This window comes from Macaca nemestrina, chromosome 4 (genome assembly GCF_043159975.1).
Source record: "Macaca nemestrina isolate mMacNem1 chromosome 4, mMacNem.hap1, whole genome shotgun sequence".
NCBI lineage: Eukaryota > Metazoa > Chordata > Mammalia > Primates > Cercopithecidae > Macaca > Macaca nemestrina.
In genome coordinates this window covers 41,684,406-41,708,474 of record NC_092128.1, presented here as the reverse complement: position 1 = coordinate 41,708,474, position 24,069 = coordinate 41,684,406, and the positions used below count along the sequence as shown (strand labels likewise).

The 24,069-nt window shown below is 36.1% G+C and overlaps 1 protein-coding gene across 2 annotated transcripts in view; it reads left to right on the top strand.

Annotated features, from left to right (window-relative positions):
* LOC105475504 (CF transmembrane conductance regulator) overlaps positions 1–24,069 on the top strand; it is a 184,064-nt gene that overhangs the window by 136,236 nt on the left and 23,759 nt on the right. For both annotated transcript variants that reach the window (XM_011730837.3, XM_071094576.1), the window contains 2 exons: positions 4,822–5,073; positions 20,809–20,964. In XM_011730837.3, coding sequence (XP_011729139.2) covers positions 4,822–5,073; positions 20,809–20,964 — 408 coding nt within the window. The remainder of the gene's footprint in view (positions 1–4,821; positions 5,074–20,808; positions 20,965–24,069) is intronic.

Below are 24,069 nucleotides of genomic sequence, written 5' to 3'. Positions count from 1 at the left end.
GGACAACCAAAAGGATGAAAGAAAATAGAACAAATATTTTTGTGAGGGAGAGGAGTCTGGTTTCTTGACTTATTCTAGAAAAAGCCTGTAAGCCTCCTCTTCCCTCTTTGTCATACAAAGTGAAAAGGAAAATCAAGAATTATTTTCTTCTTGGCTTAAATGCATCCTTTACAAAGTAAGGCTGAGATTAGGCTGTGAAGCTATCTTTTTGTCAAGACTGTCATAATCCCAAAACACTTTGTTCTTCTAATGCTTAGGTTAGTTTGAACTTTGACCATTCTTATAAAGATAGTGAGGTCCAGTTTTAAGGACTGACCCCTTCTCAAGGGGCTCAGAAGAGGTTTTGGAGAATAATAAAATTAAATAATGAAACCAAGAATTTAAACCAGATGATGATCCTTAAGAAAAATTCTCATCAAATTTGGGCTAAACTCTAATGTACAGAGGTCTGCACAAATTATGTCACGTTTTCTTCTCCACAAATGAAGAATGGGGTTCATTGTGTCATTGGTTGGGTCTCATTTTGGCTTCATCTTCTATTTCTCAAAGTCAAAGAAAGTGCGCCTGCAGAAGCAGGTGTTGGCTATCATGAGACTTTGCTGCTGGCAGGCCAGCTTGCTGCTCTAGACAGAGATATCCCTCGATCCTCCTTGGACAACTCTTTTCTGTGCACAGGAAACAGCAGGCTGGGGTTAAGGAGTTTGCCAATCCAGTCATTCTGATAATTGTGGAATGTGAATTTCTATCCAGCACAATCTAGGTAGGTAGCTACACAATGGCACAGTTTTTATGTATCAGGTGAAAATGTTTAGTAGACACTCTAAATGAGAGAAAAGGTTAAGTGAGGTTAAAAGCTCAAAGAAAACAAACAGATGAGACTAAGAATAGTTTGATAGGTTGTAACTTCCGTCTAATCCAAATAGCAATGAATATTTTGAGGCTGAGGAGCTGAGGGGTAAAATTGCAGCCTGGACTACTTGCTAATGTAGACTTGTAGCACTGTCATTCTTACTGCACAGACACTGCTTTCTGCATAGGAGGTAGAATAATGAATTCATTCATTATTAACAAAGATTTATTAAGTGACTGCATGGTACTAACCACTAGATGGGAAGGGATGTTTTGAACTGTCCATTGTTTGAATATAACAAGGAACACTTTGAACGAGGTTACTGTAGTAGGCAGAATTGGTTTAACCTGAAGCCTATGAGACATAAGCCGCAGGTCCTCTCACATGCAGGAACTCCTTTGAAGGCCCTGTACTTAATTTTGTATGCATAATTTGGATTTGGATTCTTTTTTTTTTTTTTTTTAAAGAATTCCCGAAATTACTTAAGCTTCAGGCTCCACGAAACCTGGATCCATCCCTGGTAGCAGCTGTGAATCTTTGACTATGAAATTAAGTGTACAAGAAATAGGACTTTACTTTTTCTGTGATTGAGTTTATTTTCTATTTGAGCATGCATTCCACTGAGTGAAAGAAAATAATATCATTGAATTCAGAGATTTTGCTGGGTTCTAAGTAGAGTGTACAGACTGCCATGATATTAGGGATTAAAGAGTGTGTTGCCCTACATCATCTTTTGTCTGTGCTATCTCTGAGGCAGTGATGTTCCTGTGTGACCTAGAGGGGCATGGTCCAGGTAGATGGAGTCTTTGTCCTTCTTGTTCTCACTGTGCACTCTCCCTTGCTGCCTGTGAGGGGTCAAAATATTCAAATCTGAAGCTATATCAAATCATCTGTGCGTAGACATTCCAAGCAACCAAGTTCACTCTACTGCTGCCACGTCATGCAAGGCACAGGAAGCTTCACTATGGCATGAGTATTTCCTGGGCTTTGCCTTGGAAGTCAGGCACAGGCCTCCTTTGTTCTAAAATTCCCCACATCTACTTGAGGATAAAGCCAGGATTTGGTTGCAAGGCAGAACTTTTCTTAGAGGACCTGGTATCTAAACCCTTTTGTTATCCCCACTTATGGAGTGAGGAGAGTGACTACTTCTAATCCATCATAATTTTGTCTATGGTTACTGTTTTTGCATGAACACGATGTTTTGAGTCCTTAGGCTTTGGCTTTTGGCGCTTAAAGGCCAATATTCACATGGCTCACAATTTTCAAATGATCAATATCTGACTTGAGTTTCAAAAGCCAGTTTTTGAAACTTAAATGACCAGAATTGATTTGTTCTGCTCTGGTTCTGATGTGGCCTCTCCTTCCGGAGATACTGGAGGTAGAATAGTCAAGCTGGAAAGCCTGCGACTACAAGGAATTGGTTAGTAATTCATAATGTTATCTGTCCACATCTATTCAGTAATGGCATCTCAGTGGCTGCACAACTGACCATGGTGAAAGTGTTTGCACAAGCCACTTTTTCTTCCTGTCAGAAAGTGTTCTCACCCACTGAATTGAATGACTGTCTGATCATATGCTGTGAATGAGTGCCCCGTCTTAAGATTAAATCACGTGTTCTTGGCTAGGCATATTTGTCCATGCTGTGGGGAGCTATAACAGTCTGTCTTAGAGTCACATTAAGCAGCTAGACTGTAAGAAAGACAATGAGTTGGAAAGTTACATTTTCTAAATTTGATTGATACATTCCATTTGTCACATTTCACATTAGAAGTTGTGGACTCACCCTCTATAGTGAGCTTCACTAATGCAGAATGTAATTTGCAATGCTCAAACACAAGTCCTAAACAGAAAACATTTTATGTTACATTCCAGTGCAGCCAAAATAGTGGTTTTGAAAGTCCTTATTTTCTAATAATACTATGTATAATTTTGAGTCATTTAATAGCAACAGTTAAATGTTTTATTGATTGGAAGTATTGAAATGTGAATGATTCTTGTTATATAGTGTCTTTCCTATTTTGCTTAATAAAAAATAAGTTTAGAATTGTGTATAGAATTAACGTGCAAAAACATCAAGTCTCAACTTTATACAGTTAATCTATATTCGTGTATACCCTTCAATTATTTCAAGAGAGGGATACTATTGTTATGCAGGATAAATACAATGAGATATTTTAAATGCATTGTAACTGTATCTCTGGCAGTTTCATCTCAATGGTAGTTGTAATTTTAATTTATCTCCCAGACCTTATTATAAACTAGTAGCTCTCTATGACAATTAATGACACTGTAAGAGTGTATTTTAATTCAAAGTTAATCAAGAATGACTGAGTTAAGACTTAGCTACCCCTAAAAGTAACTCATAAATCAGAATTTAAAATATTACATGTGGAACAATCATGACTATATGCCTTTTACTTCCTCAACTATTATTTAGGGTGTGGGCTTTGGGTCCTTTTCACTTCCATTAATAGTGGGCTTGACTTCAGAGGATTATTTTCTTGAATCTTGAATAATTGATGAACAGCAATTGAAGATATTTTCAAGATGAAGGAAACTGAAGCCCAGAATCACTAGAATGAAAAAAGAACTTCCCAAACAGTGCAGGCTTGATCAATGGCATGTGAAAACAGGCAATACAGTTAAGTTGCTAAGATGGAATTTTAATGTTCAATTAAGGATCTGTGTCTGAACTCCTCTGCTTTATCCACTAATCATTCCATATTAAAGATGAAGAGTTTTTCCCATTTCAGCTTTTGATAATGAAAAATAGAAATAATAGAAGCAAATGCACTTTTGCACACATTTTTTTCCAAAAACAATAATTTTTAATGTCTAAACATTTGGTATAAATAAGATGATATGTTAATATTGTAAAGGAAAGCTCGTTAAACTTTTGACTGAATAAAGCCAGCATCAATAATTACTAGTAAGACTAAAAATAAGAGTAAAATTGTGTCTAGTCAGCTACTAATACCTGGGAAGGATTGAGTCACAGGATCAAAGATGATATCTTTTAAAAATAGAAGTTGAGTGAATTCAAAGTCTTCAAATTCTTTTTTTTATTCATTTATATTTATTTACTCACTAGTATATTCATTCCTTTATTCATTTATTGTTCAAATATTTATTGGGTACTTATTTTATGCCATGTTGTTTTAAAAATCATATTCCAAATTCCAATAAGTCGTAATTATTCAAAGAAGTATGTTTTTTTTAAAAAAAGGAACACCTTTAAAAAGTATTGAGTCATTTTATTTCTGAATGCATTAAAGATAAACTTTATTAAATGTTACATGAATAGATTTATAAAGCAGATAAATATTTAACTTCAAATATAACCCTTATATGCAATTACATTTTCCTTAGCACTAAAAATGAGTATTTAAGTAATTTAGATTAAAAGTGTAATTATTTAACTGCAGATATTTACCAATTACTTAAATTGTTTGAAGATTATAGCGAAGTTGTTTAAAATTGTCTAATCATCAAGAGTTCACTTAACCACCTGGTTGACACATAAAATTATAGTTAGTTACTAAGGTAGTTCGAGAGAAAGAGAAGAATCTTCAGTAGTGATTTTAAGGTGTGGTACATTTTATTAGAATATACCGGTTATACAGCATTGTGCAGTGCTGCTCATAGTAGAAATAAATTTTCTCTTTGACGTCATCTATTCCCTTGAGAATAGTTTGGCTATTTATGTGTGGCTTACATAACTGAGAATTAGGTGATCACAAAAATAAACAGGCCTATACAGAGCCCATTTATATAAGTCCTGGTTGTTTCTCTTCGGTTAAGCTTTTAATTATGTCCAATTATTTCCTGTTAGTTCATTGAAAAGCCCAACAAATAACCAAGTGACAAGTAGCAAGTGTCGCATTTTACAAGTTATTTTTTAGCAAACATCAAACTAATTATGAAATTGTCTGCCATTCTTAAAAACAAAAATGTTGTTATTTTTATTTCAGATGCGATCTGTGAGCCGAGTCTTTAAGTTCATTGACATGCCAACAGAAGAAGGTAAACCTACCAGGTCAACCAAACCATACAAGAATGGCCAACTCTCGAAAGTTATGGTTATTGAGAATTCACACGTGAAGAAAGATGACATCTGGCCCTCGGGGGGCCAAATGACCGTCAAAGATCTCACAGCAAAATACACAGAAGGTGGAAATCCCATATTAGAGAACATTTCCTTCTCAATAAGTCCTGGCCAGAGGGTGAGATTTGAACACTGCTTGCTTTGTTAGACTTCTGTTCAGTAAGTGAATCCCAGTAGCCTGAAGCAATGTGTTAGTAGAATCTATTTGTAACATTATTACTGTAGAGTAGAATCAACGTTGAACATACATGTTTTATTATATGGAATCATTATTTTTAATATGAAATTTAATTTGCAGTGTCCTGAATCTATATAATGGGTTTATTTTAAATGTGATTGTACTTGCAGAATATCTAATTAATTGCTAGGTTAATAACTAAAGAAGCCATTAAATAAATCAAAAGTATAACATGTTTTAGATTTTCCATCTTGAAAATACCTTCCAATAATATCTTATTACTGACTCCATCTATTGTCTTAAATTTTATCTAAGTTCTATTCTGCCAAACAAGTGATACTTTTTTTCTAGCTTTTTTCAGTTTGTTTTGTTTTTCTTTGAAGTTTTAATTGAGATATAGATTATTTTTCCTTGTTATTTACTATATTTATTAAGCATGAGTAATTGGCATTATTTTGAAATCCTTCTCATGGATCCTAGCACTGCGCTGAACACATAGAAGGAACTTAATATATACTAATTTCTGGAATTGATTCTTGGAGACAGGGATGATCATTATCCATATACTTCAGGCTCCATAAACATAGTTCTTAATTGTCTTCAAATCCCTAATTCTGGACTGCTCTATAAATCCAGACAAGAGTATTATATATTTTGATTGATTTTCTTTTTTTACTTAGATAAAATAAAAGGGAGCTGAAAACTGAATTGAAAACTGAATTTTAAAACTTTATCTCTCTGTGGTTAATTGCAAACACGGATGCAAAAATATAGAGAGATACAGTTAGTAAAGATGTTAGGCCACCGTTACTAACACTGCCATAGAAACAGTTTTGTTCATGAGTTTCAGAATATATGAGTTTGATTTTGCCCATGGATTTTAGAACTTTTAGAATACCATAGGTAACTGAAAGTGTCTTTTCCTGGGGCACCAAGATGAATGCCAAAAGTGATATCATTATTATAAACAATAGCAAGAATCGGTTGGTATAAACCTGGTAGAAAGCCTAATAAATTGACTTTCTCTCCTCCTGACATCCTGCCACCCCTTTGCTTTGCTAATGCTCATTTGTCCACTAAATTAAATTCAAGCAGGCCCTAGTAAAGTAATAGAATTTGTGGAGTCCTCATTAATATAGGAAGTTTCCCTGATGTGAGATTAGTAATTAGAGATGTAGCAAAATGAGAAAGAAGTAATATGCTCAGGTATTTCATTTTCTTTGAACCTGTATATACAAAATAGGCCATGTGTGTTCAGTAACTATTCACTGCAAGGCACTGTCTGGGTACTTTGGGGGAATTGAAAATCACTCGCATAAGGCTATGGATTGTGCCATTTGTCAAAAGACAAAATGACAACAAATTTAGTTTAAAGATCTCAGTCAGCTTTATTTTCTACTCTAGATTTGGGCAATCCTTCATTTCACAAATTGGAATAAGTGTTCCACTAAGTTGAGCAAAGGAGCTTGACTTTATAGACCCAAAAAAAGGGCCAAAGGAAGCAGAAACAAAGAACAAAAAGAGAATTGGTCATTTCAAAGTTACTTTTCTTGAAAGGTGGGGATAAGGAAACAGAATAATAGGAAAGTCACTGATTGGTTAACATTGCATTAATAATTAAAATAGAGGGAACTTTAAGATTGAAGTTTGAAACTGACCTGTTTGGGAAATCAGGCTGTCTTCTTTCTTGATTTCTTGGAAGGCCAGATAACGACTCAGTTTTGCTTTGGTGAACATGGGTGATTCCATTTTTACTTTTAGTCTTGTCTGTTGAGGCCTCGTGAGAGAGCTTAATCTAAAACAATGACTTCCTGTAATTTTTGTTTGACACATCCAAAGAGGGACTCTAATATTTATTGAGAGCTTATCATTTCCTAAGCACTGTTTAAACACTTTTATTTGCTGTTACATTTGATCTCATTATAACCCTAAAGGCAGATATGATTGCTTTTATTTTCCACAATGGAGGAAACTGCGGTTAAATTAAGTGAGTAAGGAAGCAGGGATCTTAAACCCAAATCTGTCTGAGTTCAAAGCGCTTTTTCACCAGATACCATTGCTCCTCTTTAAAGAAGGTGGAAGAACAGAAAACATGGGGCAGGGGAAGAAAGTTTCTGTCCCAGGAGATGATAATCTAAAAGGGGAAACATAAGATCCACTGAAACCTGAGGCAGATTTATTGTGACAATAACAAAGCTTAAGTTTCACAGACCTTCACTTGCCTGAGCCAACTTCGAAGGCCCTGTATCTCATTTTGTATTTATAATTCTATAATCCTTATTATTGAAAAGAGCCCTCCCTCCAAATTTACAAGCCTTGGGCCCCCAAAATCCTTGAAATGCCCTTGAATAAGAGATATCCAGGTAAATGCTATGGGAATTCAGAGGAGGAAGCAGTTAGTATCAGTTGGCGGAGAGTTAGGCTCTTAAGGGAAGGTTTTATACAGGAAGTGGCATTTAGAATGAAGCTTTGAGACTTGAGCTGTGTTTTTGAACAAGTAAAGGTGGTGTTGCAGAATTTTGCTCCTTAGTTCAACTAAAAACCCGGGTTCTCGTCACATGATCAGGAAAATATAGGCACACAGATACATTGAAGCATGAGTAGAGTAGGATTTTATTAGGCGAAAAGGAAAAAAAGAAAAAAAAACTCAGCAAATTGAGATGGAGTCTTGCTCACAGATTGAATCCCAAGCCACCACGCAGGAACTGAAGAGATCAGCCTCTCCCCTGCATAAGGTGCAAATTTCCCATAGCTCCACCCACTTCCCCTCGGTGTGCTTGTGAGACTCCAGTCCACACGCCCAGACGAGCCCTGGGCAGGTTCCCTCATCTGCGCAAAAGCATCTGATGTAAACACTTATGGGGTCGGTTAGAGATTCTCTGGGACCCTTTTTAAAATCTGCCTAGGCATGTGGCTGTCTCAGTGGGTGGGAAAGGGTGCTCCAGGCAAAGGGCATAACATGAGGCAAGGGGCATGCACAGAAAACAGTGACTGGTTCAATCAGGTTGGGGGATGCCAAAGGAAGCAATGGGAGACAAGATTGGAGCAAGATAGATAAGAAACTATGGATTTTTTTTTTTAATCTATATAAATATAGAGACAGGATCTCACTATGTTGCCCAGGCTGGTCTCAAACTCCTGGCCTCAAGTAATCCTCCCGCCTCATCCTACCAAAGTGCTAGGATTACAGGCATGAGGTACTGTGCCCAACCTCCAATTTTGGATTTTGAGAGCTAAAGCAATACAGTTGAAAACTCAGATGATCCAGGTAGATTTTGCTATTAGGTGCTGTTTGGTTCCTGGTATAGAGCTAAAACCCTTGCAATTTCCTAAGTGATAAGAGCTACAGGAGCATCTTTTGTTATATGTTTCCCGCCCCCCTAGTTCCTGAAATAGCTCTAGAGCAATAAAAGTGAATAACATTCTTTGTTATTCATAACAAGCCCCTATCAACCATACCCCAGTTTCTATTTATGAGGTGGCTTTTGGGAAGTCCCTAAAGACAGGAGTGGGGAAGTGCTGGTTGCCAGGGGGGTGGGTTGAAACTTTCAGCTTCACCCCTTGACCTCCAGGGAGGGATGAGTGGCTGAAAATTGTGTACAATCAACAATGGCCAGTGATTTAATCAGCCATGCCTATGTAATGAAGTCACCTGATAAGCCTTAACTGGAAGTTTTTTTTGGAGAGCCTCCAGGCAGGTGAAGACAGAGGTGCTCAGAAGGTAGTATTCCAGAGAGAGCACAGAAGCTCTGCTCCCCTTCCCACGTACCTTTTGCTATGCGTCTCTCCCATCTGGCCGTTCTTGAGTGGTATCCATTTATAATAAACTGATAACCTAGTAAGTAAACTGTTTCCCTGAGTTCTGTGAGCCATTCTAGCAAATTAGCAAACCTAAAGAGTTCATGGATATGTGCAATTTACAGATGCTCAGTCAGAAGCACAGGTGACAATCTGGGCTTGCCATTGGCATTTGAAGTGTGTTGGGAGGCAGTCTTAAGGGAATGAGCCCTTATCCTGTGGGGTCTATGCTAATAACCGATGGTTATCAGCATTGCTTGGTGTCGAAAACCCACATTGTTGGTGTCAGAAGTATTGTGAGTAGGATAGGGAAAACAGTTTGTTTTCTTTTTTTAGTGGTCTTTGGTCATCTTCAAGAGCAGGGTTTCTCAAAGGGTGGTCCTTGGACCAGCATCATCTGTACCACGTAAGAACTAATGAGAAATGTTCATTCTTGGGCCCCAACAAAGAATTTAAAATTCTGAGGGTGTGAACAGGGGTCTGAGTTTCAGCACAACTTCCAGACCGTGCTGATGCATTCTTGCCCAAGCATGAAAGCTCTTGTTTAAGAAGGCCGTTAGGGCCGGGTGTGGTGGCTCATGCTTGTAATCGAGCACTTAGAGAGGACATAGTGGGAGGATCACTTGAGCCTAGGAGTTTTAGACAAGCCTGGGCAACATGGCAAAATGCTGTCTCCACAAAAATTACAAAAATTAGGTGGGCGTGGTGGTGTGTGCCTGTAGGCCCAGCTACTTGGGAGACTGAGGCAGGAGGATCACTTGAGCCCAGGAAATTAAGGCTGCAGTGAGTTGTGATGGCACCACTACAGCCTGGATGACAGAGTGAGACACTGTCTCAAAACAAAAAACAAAAGGAAGATAAATGAAAAATAAAGCCATTAGGTATAAAGGAGTGTAGGTAAAAGACTAGTTGCAAAAGGTTAGGGAATGGGTGGTTACTGAAATAAGAAGCTATGTAGAACACCAGTGTTGGTGGTAGGAAGTAGAAAGCAAGAGCACTGGTCTGTGGGGAATGGTCATAGCAAATGCAATATGGAGGCATTTGCCTCTGCCCTGAGGAGAAAACTATCTTCTCCAAGATAGGAGGAAAGGAGATAAGTGGAGTTAAAGAGAACCTTTGAGCACAGAGTTGGGAAACTGAAGGTATTTGTGTTGTGCTGCCTCAATCTTTTAATTGAACTATAAACCTTGAGTAGTTTCAGTTATCTGACTTTATTTTTCTCTTTTGATACTGTATTGGCTATTCTGGGTCTTTTGTCTCTCTTTATGTACTTAAGAATCAGTTTGCCAATGTATGCAAAATAACTGGCTGGGATTTTGATTGTGATTGGCTTGAATCTATAGATGGATTTGGGAAGGACTGACATCTTGACAATGTTGAAGCTTCCTATCCATCATCATGAAATATTTCTCCATTTATTTGATTCTTTGATTTCTTTTATCAGAATTTAGTTTTCCTCATATAGTCTTTTTTACATATTTTGTTATATTTTGTTCAAGTATTTCATTTTTAAGGAATGCCACTGTAAATGGTATTGTGATTTTAATTTCAAATTCCAATTTTTCATTGCTGTTATATAGGAAAATGATTGATTTTTTTTGCATATTAGCCTTATATCTTTCAACTTTGTTATAATCAATTATTGATAGTTTCAAGGATTTTTTGTCAACTGTTTTAAATTCTCTACATAGATGATCATCATCTGAACTTAGTTTTATTTCTTCCTTCCCAATCTGTGTATCTTTTATCTCCTTTTCTTATTTCATTAGCTAGGACTTCCAATATGATGTTAAAGTAGTGGTGAGAGGGGATATCTTGGTCTTGTTCTTGATCTTAGTGGGAAAGCTTCAAGTTTCTTATTAAGTACGATTTCAGCTGTAGGGTTTTCATAGAAGTTTTCTTTCTAAAGTTGAAGAAGTTTCCTTCTATTTTTAATTCGCTGATTTTTTACAAAATAATCAGGAATGGGTGTTAAATTTTGTGAAATGCTTTTCTACATCTATTGATTTGAGCACTTTATTTTTCTTTAGCCTGTTGATGAGAAGTACATTAATTGATTTTTGAATGCTGAATCAACCTTGTATACCTGGGATTAATCCCATTTGGTTGTGGTATATAATCATTTGTATACATGTTGAATTCAATTTGCTAATACTTTTTGAGAATTTTTGCATTGGTGTTCATGAAAAAATATTGGTGTGTAGTTTTTTTATGACATCTTTATCTGCTTATGGTCTTAAGGTAATACTGACCTCAAAGAATGAGTTAGGAAGTATTTCTTCTGCTTTTACATTTGAGAAGAGATTGAAGATAATTGGTAAAATTTCTATTTTAAATATTTTTGTGGAATTCACCAGTGAACCCATCTGGACCTGGTGCTTTCTGTTTTGGAAGGTCATTAATTATTTTAAAATAGATATAGGACTATTCAGATTACCTGCTTTTTCTCATGTGAGTTTTAGCAGATTGTCTTTCAAGGAATTAGTCTATTTCATTTATGTTATCAAATTTGTTGACATAGAGTTATTCATAGTATTCTTTTATTATCCTTTTAATGTTCAAGGGATCTGTTTTGATGTCCCCTTTTTCATTTTATTGATATTAGCAATTTGTGTCACATCTTTTATTTTTTTTATTGTTAGCCAAGCTAGAGATATCTCTATTTTTGATGTTTTTGATGAACCAACTTTTTGTTTTATTGATTTTCTCTGTTGATTTCATGATTTCAATTTAAAGTTTTTTTATTATGCTTATATTTGATTTAATTTGATCTTTTGCTAGTTACCCAAGGTGGAAGCTTATATTATTGATTTAAGATCCCTTTGCATTCTTATACATTCAATGATGTAAATTTTCCTCTAAGCACTGCTTTGTCTGCATCTCACAAATATTCATGAGTTGTATTTTCATGTTCATTTAGTTTGAAATATTTTTAAATTTCTCTTGATATTTCTCTTTTGACCCATGTGTTACTTAGAAGTGTGTTGTTTAATCACCATTTTAAAAAATTCTCTAGCTATGTTTCTGTTATTGATTTCTAGTTTAATTCCATTGTGGTCTGAGAATACATATTGTATAATTTTAGTTTTTATAAAATTTGTTAAGGTGTGATTTATGGCCTAGAATGTGATCTATCTTGGTGAATGTTCCATGTAAGCTTTGGAAGACTGTGTATTCTACTATTTTTGAATGAGGTAGTCTATACACATCCATTGTGTCCAGTTGATTGATGGTGCTGTTGAATTCAACTATGTCCTTACTGATTTTCCACCTGCTGGATCTGTCCATTCTTTGTAGAGGGACACTGAAGTCTCCAACTCTAGTAGTGAATATTCTATTTCTTGTTACAGTTTTACCAACTTTTGCTTCGTGTCTTTTGATACTTGTTGCTAGAAACATACACATGAAAAATTGGTATGACTTTTGGAGAGTGACCCATTTATCCTTGTATAATGCCCCTCATTATTTCCTTGCTCTGATGTCTGTTCTCGCTGAAAGAAATACAGTCTCCCCACGTCTCTTTTGGTTGGTGTTAAAATTACTTAACTTTCTTCGTCCCCTTACTTTTAGTTTGTATGTTGTTTTAAATTTAAAGTGGGTTTCTTGTAGACAACAAATAGTTCAGACTTGTTTTTTGATCCACTCTGACAATCTTTGTCTTTTAATTGGAATACTTGGACTATAGATATTTTAAGTGATTATTGATATAGTTAGATAAACATCTACCATATTTATTACTGTTTTCTGTCTGTTACACTATTTGTTCTTTGTTCATATTTTTATTGTCTACTCTTTTTCTTTCCATTGTGGTTTTAACTGAGCATTTTATATGTTTCCACTTTCTTTTTTTTTTTTTATTATACTTTAAGTTCTAGGGTACATGTGCACAACGTGCAGGTTTGTTACATATGTATACTTGTGCCATGTTGGTGTGCTGCACCCATCAACTCGTCAGCACCCATCAACTCATCATTTACATCAGGTATAACTCCCAATGCAATCCCTCCCCCCTACCCCCTCCCCATAATAGGCCCTGGTGTGTGATGTTCCCCTTCCCAAATCCAAGAGATCTCATTGTTCAGTTCCCACCTATGAGTGAGAACATGCGGTGTTTGGTTTTCTGTTCTTGCGATAGTTTGCGGAGAATGATGGTTTCCAGCTGCATCCATGTCCCTACAAAGGACACAAACTCATCCTTTTTTATGGCTGCATAGTATTCCATAGTGTATATGTGCCACATTTTCTTAATCCAGTCTGTCACTGATGGACATTTGGGTTGATTCCAAGTCTTTGCTATTGTGAATAGTGCCGCAATGAACATACGTGTGCATGTGTCTTTATAGCAGCATGATTTATAATCCTTTGGGTATATACCCAGTAATGAGATGGCTGGGTCATATCATGAAAATGGCCATAGTGCCCAAGGTAATTTATAGATTCAATGCCATCCCTGTTAAGCTACCAATGAGTTTCTTCACAGAATTGGAAAAAACTGCTTTAAAGTTCATATGGAACCAAAAAAGAGCCTGCATTGCCAAGACAATCCTAAGTCAAAAGAACAAAGCTGGAGGCATCATGCTACCTGACTTCAAACTATACTACAAGGCTACAGTAACCAAAACAGCATGGTACTGGTACCAAAACAGAGATATAGACCAATGGAACAGAACAGAGTCCTCAGAAATAATACCACACATCTACAGCCATCTGATCTTTGACAAACCTGAGAAAAACAAGAAATGGGGAAAAGATTCCGTATTTAATAAATGGTGCTGGGAAAACTGGCTAGCCATAAGTAGAAAGCTGAAACTGGATCCTTTCCTTACTCCTTATACAAAAATTAATTCAAGATGGATTAGAGACTTAAATGTTAGACCTAATACCATAAAAACCCTAGAAGAAAACCTAGGTAATACCATTCAGGACATAGGCATGGGAAAGGACTTCATGTCCACTTTCTTAGCATAGTAAATCTTCTTTAAAAAAACTTTTAGTGGTTGCCCCTAGAGTTTGCAATATACATTGACAGCTAATCTAAGTCCATTTTCAAATAATACTAAATAATTTCATGTGTAGTGCAAGTACCTTTTAATAATAAAACACTCCCAGTTCCACCTTCCAGTCTCTTGTATTGTAGCTATCATTTAGTTCACTTACATATATGTATATACCTAGGTATACACATTATCATATTTATGATTGAATATATTGATGAAATTTTTTGATAAAAACTGTTATCTGTTAAATCAATTAAGAGTGAGAAAAATAGAAGTTCTAATTTTATTATAAAATGAAATACCTTCATTTATTCATTCTCTAATATACTTTCTTTATGTAGATCCAAGTTTCTGACCTGTATAATTTTCCTTTTCTCTCTTCAAATTCTTTTAACATTTCTTACCAGCCAGACCTACTGACAACAATTTTCCTCAATTTTTGTTTGTCTGATAGAGACTTTATTTCTTCTTGACTTTTGAAGAATAATTCCATAGGGCACAGAACTCTCGATTGGTGATTCTTTTCCCTCTCAAACTCTTAAACAGTTCATTCCACTGTCTTCTTGATTGCATTGTTTCTGAGAAGTTAGGTATAATTCTTATCTTTGCTTTTCTATAGGCAAGATGTTTTTTCCTCTGGCATCTATCAAGATTTTTTTTTAATGAATGTGTGAATGTGATATGCCTTTCTTTTTGAACATGATATGCCTATGTGTCGGATTTTTTTTTTTTTTTTTTTTTTTTTTTTTGCATTATTCTGCTTGGTTTTTCTCTGAGTTTCTTGGATATGTGGTATGGTATCTGACACTAATTTGGAAAAATTCTCAGTCATTGTTGCTTCAAATATTTCTTCTGTCCTTTTTTTTCCTTTATTCTCCTTCTGGTATTCCCATTACATGTATGTTACACTTTTTGTAGTCATCCCACTGTTTTGGATATTGTTTTTTCAGTTTTTTTTTTTTCCTTTGCATTTCAGTGTTGGAAGTTTCTATTGACATATTCTCAAGCTCAGAGGTTCTTTCCTCAGCTGTGTTCGGTCTACCAATGAGTCCATCAAGGGCATTTTACATTTTTATTACAGAATTTTTGACCTATAGAATTTCTTTTGATTCTGTCTTTGAATCTCCATTTCTCTTCTGCTTTTCATCTGTTCTTGCATGTTGCCTACATTTTCCATGAAAACCTTTAGCTTTTTTTTTTTTTTTTTTTTTTTTTGAGATGGAGTCTCACTGTTGCCCAGGCTGGAGTGCAGTGGTGTGATCTTGGCTCACTGCAACCTCTGCCTCCTGGGTTCAAGTGATTCTCCTGCCTCAGCCTCCCAAGTAGCTGGGATTACAGGTGCCTGCCACCATGCCTGGGTAATTTGTGTATTTTTAGTAGAGATGGGGTTTCATCATGTTGGCCAGGCTGGTCTCGAACTCCTAACCTCAAGTGATCTGCCCACCTCAGCCTTCCAAAGTGCTGGGATTATAGGTGCGAGCCACCATGCCCAGCCTTTAGCATGTTAATCATAGTTGTTTTAAATTCCTGATCTGTTAATTCCAACATCCCCATCATATCTGACTGTGGTTCTGATGCTTGCTCTGTGTTTTCAAACTGTGGTTTTTTTTACCTTTTAGTAAGCCTTGTAACTTTTTATTGAAAGGTGGACATGATGTGCTGGGTAAAAGGAACTGTAGTAAATAGGCCTTTAGTCATGCAATGGTAGGTGTAGCAGAGGGTGAGGGAAGTATTCTGTAGTCCTATGATTAGGTTTTAGTCTTTTAGTGAGCCTGTGCCTCTGCAGCTTAGAAGCACTTAAGTGTTTTTTCACCCCTTTTGGTGGGACATAGTGACTATTGTGAGAGGGAGTTGGAGTTAAGTATTTTCCTTCCCCCAGGTCAGTTAGGCTCTGAAAAAAAACCCTGAGAGGTTAGGCATGGTAAAATAGTCTCTTTTGAGGACAGGTCTTGTTATAAGAATAGAATGCTCTGGGGCCAGGCGCAGTGACTCACGCCTGTAATCCCAGCATTTTGGGAGGCTGAGGCAGGTGTATCACCTGAGGTCAGGAGTTTGAGACCAGCCTGGCCAACATGGCAAAACCCCATCTCTACTAAAAATACAAAAATCAGCCGGGTGTGGTGGCATACACCTGTAATCCTAACTACTCGGGAGGCTGAGGCAGGAGAACTGCTTGAACCCAGTAAGTGGAGGTTGCAGTGACCCAAGATTGCACCACTGCAGTCCACACTGGGCGGCAGAGCAAGACTCCATCTAAAAAAAAAGAATGCTCTGGCATATTTCAAAATGGTTACTTTTCCCTTTTTTCCTCTGATCTTCACTGTAAGAACCTGGTAAGCATCCTACAGGCAAAATTCATAAAACTATAGAAGTCCCCCGGTGACTTGGGCCCACTTGGAATTTTCTTGCTGTCACACTTGTTCACACTGAATCTCCAGCAATTTTTCACTTGCAGTTTAGATTTTCCTACCCTAATACTGGTTCTCTCAGAGGTTTCTGCTTATTGTTTTCTGTTCTGTAAGTTGTGATTCTCTGTACCTAGTTGCCTGTCTCCCATTTTGGGGGGCAGTGGTTTGCCCTGTGACCTCACTTCTCTGACAGATCTAAGAAAAGTTGTTGATTTTTCAGTATGCTCTGCTTTTTACTTGTTTTTAGGATGAAGCCAACCACTTACATAATTTCTACAAACCAGATCAGAATCTGGAAGTCCTGTTTTTTTTTTACTTTTTTTATTTTTTTATGCCTTTATTTAGCATGTTACCTATCTTAATACATTTTAAATAAGTGAATGCATAGCTTATATCTACTTCTAGGTTATATGCTTCCTTAGAATAGGAATTGATTCTTAAAATGTTATTCTGCTCACACCTGTAATTCCAGCACTTTGGGAGCCCAAGGCAGGAGGATCACTTGAGGTCAGGAGTTCAAGACTAGACTGGTCAACATGGTGAAACCCTGTCTCTGCTAAAAATACAAAAATTAGCTGGGCATGGTGGTGGCCATCTGTAATACCAGCTACTAGGGAAGCTAAGGCATGAGAATTGCTTCAACCTGGGAGGTGGAGGTTGCAGTGAGCTGAGATTGTGCCACTGTACTCCAGCCTGGGTGACAAGAGCAAAACTCCATCTCAAAAATAAATTAAAAAAATAAAAATAAATAATAAAAATAAAAAAATAAAAAATAAAATTGTTATTCTGAGCAGTCTCTGAAGAATATAAATTCTACTGCCTTGCCTTTAGAACTTATAACAGCATCTTGCAAACTATCACAAGATGCTCCACACATATTTCTTATGTGCTGAATTAAGAAGTCAACTCAAATTTAGTATACTAGTAATATTTTTGGATATCCCAAAACACTGCCAGCTCAGTTTTGGGCTGCTCTTCTTAGGGGGGAGAAAAAGCAGTTAAAATTTAGGACTTAAGTGGGCATCTCGTTTAATTTTTAATGGATTTCTGTGTTGTTGGTAATGGTGAAGAGATGAAAAGAATAAATATTCTGTGCAGAAAAATTATTCAATCTTCATGTGAAAACACTTTGTCCATAGCAATTACTTTATGGAAAAGATGTCATATTACTTTCTTTGCTCTTAACTGAGACCTTTAATTTAAAGAACCTATACTTTACAAGTTTTTATTATCAATGCATGAAAAATGTAGCAGCTATTTCACAACCTTTACTTTTAAAATCTATTTTTCTTTTTAATCTCAAATAGTTTTTTCTTAAAAACTTTTGACTTTTTATCTAAATTGTAATAGCCAGAGCACCTTTCCCCAACTAGAATATCCCATCCTTTTTGTCTTTTCTTTTTCCTCTCAAAATGCCTACTGGGAACTTAATTTGGAGTCAGATGCTTCATGATAAATCTGGACTTATCAAAATTCCTCAGATGGTATATTGTATGTGTCACAGTACTGGACAGTCCTCTCATTAAATAGATATTTGATAGTACTTCAAGATCTATACTTTTGGATGAACTTAGTTGCTTTCTTCATTTGTAGTCTCTTCAAAATACAGAAATGCCGGAAATAATTTATAAGAATATTAAGGATTCAAATCATATCAGCACAAACACCTAAATACTTGTTTGCTTTGCTAAACACATATCCCATTTTCTATCTTAATAAAAATTGGTGTAAAGTTGTTGAATCATTCAGTGGGTATAAGCAGCATATTCTCAATACTATGTTTCATTAATAATTAATAGAGATATATGAACACATAAAAGATTCAATTATAATCACCTTGTGGATCTAAATTTCAGTTGACTTGTCATCTTGATTTCTGGAGACCATGAGGTAATGAAAAATAATTACAAGAGTCTTCATCTGTTGCAGTATTAAAATGGCGAGTAAGACACCCTGAAAGGAATGTTCTATTCATGGTACAATGCAATTACAGCTAGCACCAAATTCAACACTGTTTAACTTTCCACATATTATTTTGATTTATCTTGATCCAACATTCTCAGGGAGGAGGTGCATTGAAGTTACTAGAAAACACTGACTTAGATTTAGGGTATGTCTTAAAAGGTTATTTGCAGGAAGTACTCTAGCCTTATTCAACAGATCAGTGAGAAGCCTGAAAAAACAAATCCCGGAAACTAATTATTATGTGCCAATTATATAAACAAGAAGACTTTGTTGGGTATAAACCAATGATTCCTTGCTTTTGAAAAATGTGTCAGATATCATGCATTACCAGCAGTTCAATGATATAAGGAAACCAGAGTAATAGCTAAAACCTTTAAAGCTAAACCAAAGATTTACAAATTGCCCCTTCATCCAGTCTTTCCCAGCCTAAAAATTGAGTTCTCTAAAAATTTCAGTATTTGTTTCTGAAGAGAAGGGAACATGGACATTTATCTAATCCTCATTAGAAACCTATCTAATGATAACAAGGATTTAGACCTCAAGTACTTCTTACCAAAATTCTTTTTTTTTTTTTTTTTTTTGAGGCGGAGTCTCGCTCTGTGGCCCGGGCTGGAGTGCCTTACCAAAATTCTTGATATGACCTCATAGCAAATTACTTTCACCTATTGAACTTTCCTTTCTTTTATTCCCCTGGACCTCACCTGCACTGGGCATATTCAGGTTGCTTATACAACGTTTTACTATTGTGTTAGAAAAATCTTGACACATGATGAATGTGTTTGTGTAACATGGGCTGATTCATAAATGAAAATGTGCATTGAAATTCCACAATATTTTAAAATTAGGAGTTTGTCTAGCAATTGAACAAAATTGATTAAATCCACTATTTGTTAGATCAGCTAAATTACATGAGTTCATCCATCTGCTCATAAATCCATCCTTTCTTCCATCTGGCTGTCCGTTAATCAATTCACATAAATATTTATGGGGCACTTTAGGTAAGCCAGGTGCTAATAATTCAATACAAAACTAGATAGACTCCCCTGTGTTTGTTAAACTTATATTTTTGGTACAAACACAAGCAATAATCAAGAAAAAATATAAAAAGTACTAATTTTGATTAATACTATGAAGAAATTCAACAGGGTGTTGTACATAACATTTGATTGATCTGGTTTTCTCAGTTGTCTGAGAACAAACATTTGTGAAAATCTCATTGTAGAGTTCTTATTATGGATAGAGGGTCAACTGTGTCATTATTGCTTTCCAGCTTATCCCAAAGACCTAGTTTATTACCAGGTTGCAAATAGTGTTCAGTAAGTTATTCTTATTAAGCGTCGTTATGTACTCTAAAACATTTATTGTGGTCCATTCACTGGTTCTGGTTTACAAACTTACTTGTCTGTGATGACATAGTATAAAAATTGAGGGTGAATATTTAGAATTTCATTTTTATTATATATTTTTAAAGTATTGATATGTAGTGAATTAGAAATTTAAAAAGAAAACAAACTGTCCTTCACTACAGATTGAAAAGCATTATACTAAAAGACCATTTGCTCAGTTATAGTACATAAAGGTCAAATGACTTTTTAAAAAATGATGAAACAAACATTTATTCAGTGCCACTAACTGTCAGTCAGATTTTTCAGTGGTCAGTTAATGACTGCAGTAGTGTTCTACCTTGCTCAAAGCACCCTCTTCAAGTTCTGGCATGTAAGCTGACATCTGAACACAGAGTTGGGGCTCTCTGTGGGTCACCTCTAGCATTTGATCTCCTCATGCAGTGCATGGTGCTCTCACATCCATGCTATGTTCTTATGGTCTTTAGGTAACAAGAATAATTTTCTTTCTTTTCCTTAATACACATTTTGCTTCCTGAAATTCCCTTCTCTCCAGCGCGGGTGAATGTCAGAATGTGATTTGACCACTGTCCAAAGTACTCATTCACTGAGGAGTGGTAAGGCCTTCGCCCAACCTGTCTTCTCTGGGAATATACTGCTGCCCGAACATATCATTATTTACTGCCAGGCTTGAACTTGATCTAATTAATTTATTAGGGTCAACATCTAAATATTAGAACTATTTCAGATTAAGTAATTTTTAAGTTATATCCACTTTGGGTACTAGATCAAATTGCAGGTCTCTGCTTCTGGCGTGAGCCTATGTTGAGAGATGATGAAGACACTCTTTGCTTTTCCTTTATGCAAAAGGGGCATTTTCATTCTTTTTGTCATTAGTAAAAGTCGGTGATGAAAGAAGTCTGCATCAGGGGTCCAATTCCTTATGGCCAGTTTCTCTATTCTGTTCCAAGGTTGTTTGTCTCCATATATCAACACTGGTCAGGATTGAAAGTGTGCGAAAATGTTTGAAAGAATAAGTAAATATCTTCCACTGGTGACAGGATAAAATACTCCAGTGGTTTTTATTGAAGTACGATACTGAATTATGTTTAATGCATGGTATCTATATGTCACAGGAGTAATCCCATCACTTTTACCTTATAGGTGGGCCTCTTGGGAAGAACTGGATCAGGGAAGAGTACTTTGTTATCAGCTTTTTTGAGACTACTGAACACTGAAGGAGAAATCCAGATCGATGGTGTGTCTTGGGATTCAATAACTTTGCAACAGTGGAGGAAAGCCTTTGGAGTGATACCACAGGTGAGCAAAAGGACTTAGTCAGAAAAAAAGGCAACTGATTTGCATTTTTTACTGCTATTTGATACTTGTACTCAAGAAATTCACATTACTCTGCAAAATATATTTGTTATGCATTGCTGTCTTTTTTTCTCCAGTGCAGTTTTCTCATAGGCAGAAAATATGTCACTAAAAGTTTGGAATTCTCCAGTTCTGGTTATTGAAATGTTCATAGCTTTGATAGTGTTTTTCAGAAGACCACATTTACAGTGGGAACCTTGGGCTTTTGTTTTTAACAGCTCTTTTTTGTTCCTGCTTCAGTGGCCTGACTTCCAAGTTAGCAATCACCAGGTTGAGAAATGCTTTGCAAGACAAAAGATGCTCCTGAAATAACAAACACTTGGAATCATGAGGTAGTGGAATTGAAAATAGAAAGTGTAATGATTGTTTTTTGTTCTTTGGATGGAATGAACCATGTCAGATTAGTCTGTAGCTATTTTTTTTTTAATGTCACTCTGATTTGGGTCACAAAGGATCTCTAGCCTCACTGCCTTAGTATCATTCTACTAATTAGAATGTTACTGTGTAAGAGCACTTCTTGTATATGAGAGAAATAGCAACAGTTTCAGTTTAAAATGATCTAAATGGAAACCAAGAAATGTCTTTACTGGGACCAAATCTGGACGACATTTACTGTATTTTTGCTGGTATTTTCTCTAGTCTCTCCGGGTATATTCACACTTAATGATCATTTTTCTCCTTTTGTACTAATGGGCCCTGAATCCATTCCACTACCATAGTTCTTTCTAATACTACTCTACTTTTTACACAAAATTAAAATGCCAGGAGCATCTCCAGGTAGACTGACTATAAATCTAGACTGAAAAAAAGGCTCGTATTTCTTAATAGATTACCTTTGTGGAACATTTGCTCCTTTCAACTAATGAGGCACTAAATATTGTAACTGCTCAACTGGTGCTTTTAATTTATTTGTCTAGACTTTGTCATGTTGCCAGAAGCTTTATCCTGGTTGGAGTTTTGAAAACAGTATTGTTTCCTCAGAAAGAAAAAACGGATTGTTAGATGATCTATAGGTAAAGAAACACTGGAAATACAAGTATCCCAAGGTGATAGCATTAGGCAAAATAAAAATGTTGAAAAGCGAAAAAGAACTGGTTGATAGAGAAGTGTTGTTATTCAGTATAACCTAAGTCTTCTGGTCCCGTTTTAAATGAAAAATAGTGAATTTTTTGGTTTTTGTTGTTCTTGTTCACACAAATCTGCCCATTAGAATAATTCCAGCCCTAAAAATTAATTTCAATTTCACTGGGAATCCTTTAGTTTATCTACTATGTAGTAGAGAGGCTTCGTGTTATTGCATGTTCAACTTAGGAACATACATATGCAAGACGTGGAGGAAAACCGAGTGGGCCAGAGTTTTGAAAATTCTTTATCTTGCCTTTCTGCCAAAGTGAGTCTCCCAAGCTTGTCTTCCACCCCACCCCCCCATTTCCACTCTTCTATGGTTTCTAGCATTATATAAACCAAACAAAAAAAAAATATGTTCAGAGATGCCTTCAGAAATGCTGGATGATCTTGATATAGATGCTTCTCATATACGTGTTTATGATGCTGGTTTCTGGGGCTGTCTCTCAGTATCATAAAGATGTCTGTAAACAGAATATGCTATTTCTTCTTAGTGACAAATTTTGAACATTATGTGAATGACCAAGAAAGAGCAAGAGGGCAAACTCCTCATATATTTTTGATGTCTAAACCAAGAGATGCTTTTCCTAACTTTTCTTTGAAAGTTCAAATTAAGTAATTTTATCTTGTCCTAAAGTTTAAACTTTAAAAAGAAAAAAAAAGGAAGAAGGAATTAAAAATCCAAAGAGAATTATGTTTGTTTGCTTTTCCAGTTTTTTCTTCCTTCCAACTCCCAGACTTTGCAAGGGCATAGTTCTGAAGATCTCTGACACTGAGACATTAGAGATCTCTGTATCAATGGGTCATTTGTTTCCAGACACATGAAACAGGAACTTTGAACAAGAAATTTCCCCTCTTTTTCTCAGAATGATCCTGAGACATCAGCTGTGGAATCATAACATGTCATTAGTTTTGGCAGGTCCTTGCAGGTGTTTTGTTTTGTTTTGTTTTATTAATGTTCTTCCCTCCTGTAACTAGACAGCAATCTTAGAGAATGCGCCAGCTTGGAAGACTATTGTGTAAATTTCAAGGTGGAGCCTCCTTTAATTCATTGTGTTACCTGTGAGCTGTGAGGTCACGAAGAGGAGAAAATGAGGCTTATCATCAGAGCCCCATTGGTTTAGGCAGTTAGAACAACAAGATCTGAAATGGTTTATTGGCCTTGAATTTGTGTTAAGCACTTAATTCATAAAAAACAGAAAACATATTTTTAAATGTATTTCTAAATCTTCAGTTACAAGTTTGAAAGGTGACAAACTATTCTGAGGAAACGACTAGGCCTGTTCTTGCAATTAGTCTTTATGATCTGAAAAGAATCTATGTCCACACATAACTCCCACCACAAAGTTGGGGCACTTTTTGCTCTGGGACATATCAAATGGGACCAAAACATGTGTTTGTAGATGTGAATGACGATTCAGCAGTGTAGCAGTTCTCACTCATTTTATAATAATTAACAACTTAATAATTAATTATTAAACTCCTACATGCTTCACATTATAAGTCTGATAGCTTCTGTGGTTATATAAAAGGTATAGATAGCACTTGTCCTTGAAATGTCACAGTGAGGTCCCAATCCAACCTATGAGCTTCAAATGAAAAGTTCAAAATTACACTCATTGTCGTAAGTCAGAGATCAAGGAAGAAAGGGTTTAACCAAAACGATGAATTAAATATAGGTGATTAAATAGAGTCATGGGTCAAGGCATGGGCTAGTTAGCGAATGTGATGCGGGTAATTAGGAAAGGCCAGCTCCCAAGCCCTGTTGTTGCTACTGCCCCACATCAGTGATCCTTTCTTTTTTTCTCCTCCCACTGCAATGCCTTCCTCATCTTTTCCCTTATGTCGCTCTGTTATGAGTCACACAAATTAGACTTTTCAAAGCAACATTCATGTTGTGTGAATTTGGTGTTTTTGACTAAT